At 39.6% G+C, this 7,063-nt stretch overlaps 2 protein-coding genes across 5 annotated transcripts in view; both read left to right on the forward strand.

Annotated features, from left to right (window-relative positions):
* The window catches only part of itpr1b (inositol 1,4,5-trisphosphate receptor, type 1b), a 65,138-nt gene extending 63,163 nt beyond the window's left edge, over positions 1-1,975 (forward strand). For all 4 annotated transcript variants that reach the window (XM_084704805.1, XM_084704807.1, XM_084704808.1 and 1 more), the window contains one exon: positions 537-1,975. In XM_084704805.1, coding sequence (XP_084560931.1) covers positions 537-623 — 87 coding nt within the window. In that variant the 3' untranslated portion in view covers positions 624-1,975. The remainder of the gene's footprint in view (positions 1-536) is intronic.
* Positions 1,976-3,164: 1,189 nt separating this feature from the next.
* bhlhe40 (basic helix-loop-helix family, member e40) lies at positions 3,165-7,063 on the forward strand. The gene is made up of 6 exons (XM_084704811.1): positions 3,165-3,459; positions 3,784-3,867; positions 3,983-4,046; positions 4,190-4,297; positions 4,645-4,768; positions 4,987-7,063. Exons 2-6 carry the CDS (start codon positions 3,791-3,793, stop codon positions 5,847-5,849), a joined length of 1,236 nt encoding a protein of 411 aa, XP_084560937.1. The 5' UTR covers positions 3,165-3,459; positions 3,784-3,790; the 3' UTR covers positions 5,850-7,063.

A 7,063-nucleotide genomic window follows, 5' to 3' on the forward strand; every position in this document is an offset into this window, starting at 1 on the left:
TTTGACAAACAACTTGGGTCAAACAAGAGTCCTTTTTTTGAGATAATTCCAAAGATAATTGACTATTTTGAAAGTACACAACCAAGCCAACTGGAACTGAGTTAAATTAGTGTCGACCGACTGTCTTTGCATAATGTTTGTTCACATAATAGTTTCTGTATACTGTATAGGTAAGTATACTGTAAGTGTACATGATGACACGCGCTTCTTTCATAAAGGCTTGTGTATTGGGCTTGATAATTGATATTTCTTTGAATAAGTTTCATTATTAGTTTTTTGTACACTGTGGCTTGTGCGAAAGGAGATTGGCATTCTTGATGAGTAGGAGGGCACATTTCAGAAGAAACCCTCTGTCCCAGTCTCTATTCTCAGTTCAGTATAGCTGTGCTGGCAGCGTTTCTTCATTGTTTGAAAATAAACTTGTGTTCAGTGCCATCTGTACCTGATGTCAGAGATTACTTATAGTCCACTGAAAGTGAGGAACGACAAAGTGAGAAGTACGCTAGCAACTGACAAGGCCCTGTGTTTGTCCTCAGATGACTGAGCAGAGGAAGCAGAAACAGCGTATTGGACTCCTGGCTCACCCTCAGCACATGAACGTCAACCCCCAGCAACCTGCATGAGACTCAACCCCCTGCACAGCCTCCCAAAGGTCCTGAAAGCCACCTTAGCACCAACCTTGTTTGCATAGGTAACAGATTGCAGAGTCTTCACTTAGAGGTCCCGCATATTGTAGCCACTGAGTCCGAGTGTGAAATGTTGAAGTAGCGAACACTCTGAAATAGCTAGTCATTCTGTATAATTGTGATACTTTGTAGGATTGCCCGAAGGGTATAACTTAAAATGAAAACACAACCCGCCCCATTTTTTCCTCTCCAGTTAGGATTGGTGCCAAATGTTTTCTATGTTGAAATGAAAGTGAATTCTTGTCACATGGCCTTTTCTGGGTGAACTTGAAACAGTGGCACTGTTCTGGACATGAAGATCTCACAGAAGACACTAACCGACATGAAGCATCTTTTTTGTACTACTGGTATAGCAAGCAGTATTTCATGTCTTATTTTTGTATCTTGTGCAATATCAATACTTAAATATGCAACATCATTGATGTATGGATTTAAGTTATAAACGTACTGTAGGATGTCTTACTTCAAATTAGTCCAAATAAGACCTTTTTCTTCTTTTTTGCTTCAAGTTAAATAGTGACGCACCAGTTGGTCATTTTAATATAAGGCAATGTATGATAGGACTTGGACAGATTAACTTACATGTCTCAGCCTTATATGAATTTTATTTGTATGGAAATGCTGTGTTCAGTTTTTAAACAAGCTTAATAAGAGAAGTATATTGTTTGAGAGAAAGTCTGATCCTGTCTTTTCCTTGTGTCATATCTTGATGTAAACTTGTTTTAATATTTGCTCTCTTAAATAGTTGGTACAGTATCTAAAATACCTTTTAGGACATTTGCATTTCATGCAAAAACATGTTTACTGTAATGGTTATGTTATCATTATTCAGGATTAATTTTAACAAAATTATTTTGAAATCATTATATTTATATATAATCAGTCATATATTTAATGTATATTTTTACAGTATGTGTACTGTATTTTGTATATAAATAAATATATATATAGGCATCCATTTACCTGATTTCTTGACACTATAATGTGCCTGTAAGCATTTTTGTCCTATAAGACTAAGACCAGTTTTCTGTTTGCCAGTTCAGCACTTGTGTTGTTTCTCATTTTCTTTGTTCAAAAGTTACATTTTTACCATTGCCCTTCCCTTTTTTAATGTGTAAATAAGGCATGTGGCTTGTAAACTTGTGTCTGTATAGGAGCCAACATTTTCATAAAGGCTGTAGGAATTCAACTTTTTTTCTGAAACAAAATGTTTAAATGACTGATTTCAAGAGTTAAGCACTGTCAGAATTGTAAATTAATGTAGAATTATTAAAATATATGTAATTATCCTTTATATCATTTAATTGTCTCTTTGCAAACTGTAATTAAGCACTGATGGTTCTATTTGATTTGACTGTTACTGTTCATACAGGTTGTTTGCATTATTGTATTCTGTTAGTTCACCTCTTATGCTACATGCTAGAAGTAGGTATAGTCTTAAATATTTTCCAGCCCAGGAATCAAGCAGGTGTTTAGCAAACTTATCCTAGCAGTGCAAGTCTGAGTTATAGGGGGGAGGCTGTTCGTGTATTGCATGCCGCACTATCTGATCAAAATGACAGTTCTCTCTACAGTCAGAGCTCGCGCAAGAAGGTGGAACGTAAGGAAGATACCCGTGTAAGGGCGTAATAGTTTGTGAAAGACCCAGAGAAACACAAATATCCGACGAGGCAAAATCCCGGACAATTTTGGAATCCCTGCCGGACGCATTTTTTTTGGTCTCGAAAAGAGCACATGTCCGGGTAAAAGAGGACGTCTGGTCACCCTAAAATAGGATGCAGGTTACTGTGTATGTTGTGTATGTGTTGTTTAAAATTAGCGGGGAAATCTGCGTGTCCAGACACTGTACAAGTGGAGTTGATGACGTCAGTGGCAGGGATGTGCTCCTTGGTTCTCGCTGCCATGAGGGGATCAACGTGACAGCTAAGTGCAACCGACAACAACAAACCGATCTGCTACATCAACAGACTCATCCCTTGCAGGTGCACGTGTTACGGCAAATGCGGGCTCGGTAAATAACGTAGTCCATTTTGAGCCGTTAACACATGCGAGTGAGCACTCCACACAGAGTGGAAAAAGAGCGCTATAGGCCTAATTACTAAAACAATATAGCCCGTATATATGCATTTGTAGAGCTTCATAAGTGTGATTGAACACGTTACGTGTTCTTGGGGATCATTTCATGTTTTATCCGTCTCACTGTCGTAAAATAAAAATAAATTATTATTAAGTAGCCTAATTTATAGCTTCACTCTATACTTAGCCTAATTATTTCAGGTTCACTCACAATAGACTATGTAATTCATTTTAATGATTAGATTGCAAATTACATTCCAGAAAAGGTATTGCATTATTGTTATTCTTAATATATTATTTATTTTATATTATTTATATTATCATTTATATTATAAGTATGTATATTGTTGATGTTGTTATTGTGATATCCTGTAGGCCTAATAGATAAGTTGACTGCTATAATATCAGATAGTGTATGGAAGTATGCGCCTCGAAGAGATCATATTTTTGTGTCAAGAAACTATCATGCAACATGTGAATAGTAATTCAGCTCTATTTTCTAACTCGTAAACATGGTGGACGTGCACGTTCCGGCTAGAGTTCTCTTAAGTGCTTGTAGCTGGAGCATGGTGGTACACGGGACACAGTCCGTTAGAAAGGGAGGGCCATTCTCGTGCAGATCCTCCTCAGCCACACAGAAAATGGGTTGTACTCGGGTTGGAAGCACCGTTCAACACGTGAGGCTCAAGTGACGGAGGTAGGTCAGTCTCCAACTGAGAGACGTGTCTGTAGTCACAGGGTTTATTTAACACGTAGACAATTCCACCCCTCTCACACACATTTACTCGGCAGTGGAGCTACCAACCCATTGCAGTTCTTGGATCGCTTGCTGACAACACTATATTCGACTGGACTGAGAGAATAACATAGCCTACCTAAAGAAAAAATAAAGCAAGAACATTTATGAAAGAAATCTATATTCAGAGGACAATTGCAGCTGAATATTTTCGCACAACTATATACAAATAGAAACCTATTTCCAAGATTGCATTTCACGGAATTTCTTTCTGAATTCAAAAAGAGCCTGAATGGAGAGGATTACAAGTGCGCAACCTCCTCCTTGTATGGCAAAACACCCGTCTTTTGACATAGCTGACAACCAAGGGTAAGTTGACATAAGCAATAAAAAAAAAAAATGGCTTTAGAGAAAAACGTTTTATTTCTTCTAGATGTCGAAATGTTTCATTTTATCTTATCTAATTGTTCTACTTTATCAACAGAGTGGATTTCTCTATGTATATGTTCAAATCCAGAAGGGGCATAAAGCGCCGAGATGACAGTAAGGTACGGTGTATATTTTAAATAATTTTCATCATTATTTAAAGGTCCCTTGGATACATAATTAAAAGTTTAAAGAATTGCTTCTTTTTTAACATTATTTTGGGAGTGTCGTTTATTACACACTAATATGTTTATTTATCCCCCAGGAGACCTACAAGTTACCTCACCGGCTAATTGAAAAGAAAAGACGCGACAGAATCAACGAATGCATCGCCCAGTTGAAGGATTTATTGCCTGAGCATCTGAAACTCACAGTGAGTATTTCTGTGTAATATAAAATATACGGTAATATTGAAAGGGTCTTATGCGCCACCTGCTTGTTAGTTTGTTTAATAGCCAACCAGACATATGGCTGGTAAATTTTGTTAAATTAACAATGTCTTACTTTTAAATAAAAAATTAAAATAAAAAATATATTTTCGGACCTGTTATATTTTCAGATTTTATTTAAACTGTTATACAGTAGGCATTTTATTAAATTGTTGGTGTATGTTTCTGGTCTGGTTTTCTTGGCGTGCCATGGAGGCTTGTCCCCTGTTCAGCTGCTGCACATGTTACATAATAAAGATCAACATGCTTATCAGAGGTCTTCCTGTTTTAGACTCTGGGGCATTTGGAGAAAGCTGTGGTGTTGGAACTCACCCTCAAGCATGTTAAGACTTTGGGCAGTCTCCTGGAACAGCAGCAACAGAAAATCATCGCATTGCAGAATGGCATGCAAATTAGTGAGTTTCATATTATGATTTTCACGTTTATATGCACACAGAACCACTCCCCCACTCCCCCCATTTCATAGTCCATACCTTGTCATTGTATTGTATTGCATGTTTATTATCAGTAGACTAAGCCATAACAGCCATAAATTCAAATAATTATAATAGTGTAAATAAATCCAATAATAGCCACTGTTTAACTGAACACAATCTCCTTTGTATCATTGCAGACGACCAGAGCAGTGTTAGCTCAGAGAGCAGTGAGGAGATGTTCCGCACAGGCTTTCATGTATGTGCCAAGGAGGTCCTTCAGTATCTTGCCACACAGGAGAGCAACAGAGACCTGACCCCCTCCCATATGATCAGCCACATCCACAAGGTTGCATCCGAAGTGCTGCAGTGTCCAGCCAACCCACGTGTCGAGGAGCCTGCCCACAACCTTTCGGAGAAGTTGGAGAAGCCTGCTGGGCTATCTCCTAAGGCCTCTGAGGGTCATGCCAGGAACTGTGTGCCAGTCATTCAAAGGACTTACCCCCACGGCACTGGGGAGCAGAGTGGCAGTGACACAGACACTGACAGTGGTTATGGAGGGGAGCATGAGAAGCGGGACCTCAAAGCCCAGCACCCCAGTTACTATAGCAAAGAGGCGGAGCTCAAGTACAGTCTTGCAGACAGGATGGCAGGTGCCATCAAGCAGGAGGGTGATGAACCCCAGGCCAAAAGATTAAGATCGGACTCCTCAGAGGATGAGTCCTTCTCTGGGCATGGGGCTGGTAACCATGGCAAATACATGGACTTTTCCCCCCACCAACCTCAAGTCTGCATGCCCTTCTACCTCCTACCCCCTTCAGCTGCGGCTGCTGCAGCTTACCTGCCCATTCTGGAGAAGTGCTGGTACCCTGGGGGTATGTCTATCATGTACCCAGGTATGAGTGGATCCGCTGCCAGCATGTCTCCGGAAAAACGACCCCAATCCTTGTTTGTATCTTCAAGGGAAAGCTCACCAGTTCCCCACCAGACCCCCATGGACTCACCAGCGCTTCTCCAAGCTTTAAAGCAAGTCCCGCCTTTGAACCTGGAAACCAAAGAGTGAGGAACATTAGTGTTCACACCCTGACCTGTAAATGTTTGGTGTTGAGAGAAGAGCAGAAGAGAAGAGCAGCAGAATATTTCCTTCCTCGGCAGCTCTTTAGTTCCCACAGCCGCGTTATCCCTATAAGAAGATATGGCTACTCACACACAAAAACCCAGCATTCACCATCCTCCATTGTCAGCTCACATACACTTAGAGTACATTGAGAGGAGAACATGTCAACCCTTTTGCCCTGTCCGTATGGAAGGTCACAGATGACCTATCGCATAGTTCTGAAACACTGTTCGGTCAAGATGGTCAATACTTGTAAAAAACATTTTTTTTATATATATATCTACATACATACTGGATATCAGTGATTGAGGGTGGAATTTAACTGGGGAGGGCTTCTGTGTGCTGAATGTCAGAGATCAACACAGAATGTGAGGCACAGAAAGCCACCATTAGGGCCTGCCCTTTGCACACACACCTGTCTGTAATGAATGTAAAGATTAAATGAAACCCTTTAGATGCTGCTTAAGTTGCTGTTGCTGTAGACCTGTGACTAAAAAGACCTATATTTTCTGCATCTATAGCTCCTAAATCTGCAAGAGACTGTCGTTTAGACTAGTATGCTACCAAATAAGTGTCCGGTTTACGTTGACCAGAGTTGACATAAAATCCATTACTCCTTTACCTACCAACCTGGCAGCTTAATAGACTCCACCGAACCTTGTTTTAGCAGTCAGGTGGTGTCACCTCAATAGATTTGAGTTTGTGACTCGTTTCTGTGTTGAGCAAGTACTTTTGAGTTCCTGTGACTTGTAATTATTTTGTTTACGACTTGTACATCTTTATTTTTGATACATGACCCACTGAGTGTATTTGCATTGCAACAAGAGGGAGTTTTAGATGGTCCTTTGCTGTATGCCAAGAGAACGTGTACATAGGAGAGTGCTAGACCTGATGTGCATCATGCTTTTTAATAATTTCTGTTAAAATTAAGCCTGATCGTAGTTCATCCTGTTGCCTTGACTAGTTTAAAGCAGAAACAATGATGACAGATGTTTAAATGTATGTATTTGTAATAATTATTGATGGCAAAGCAAGGAAAGTGAATGTAATGTTTGAAACAAAGTAGTTTTATATAGGACGAGGTACTTGGGATTTTTATTGTGGGACCTAACAGAAGGTTGCTTGTTGTACATTTTTTGTCAATAAAGTATTGATACATT

The sequence above is a fragment of the Hypomesus nipponensis genome, chromosome 9 (assembly GCF_054491055.1).
Source record: "Hypomesus nipponensis isolate SF chromosome 9, ASM5449105v1, whole genome shotgun sequence".
Classification (NCBI taxonomy): domain Eukaryota; kingdom Metazoa; phylum Chordata; class Actinopteri; order Osmeriformes; family Osmeridae; genus Hypomesus; species Hypomesus nipponensis.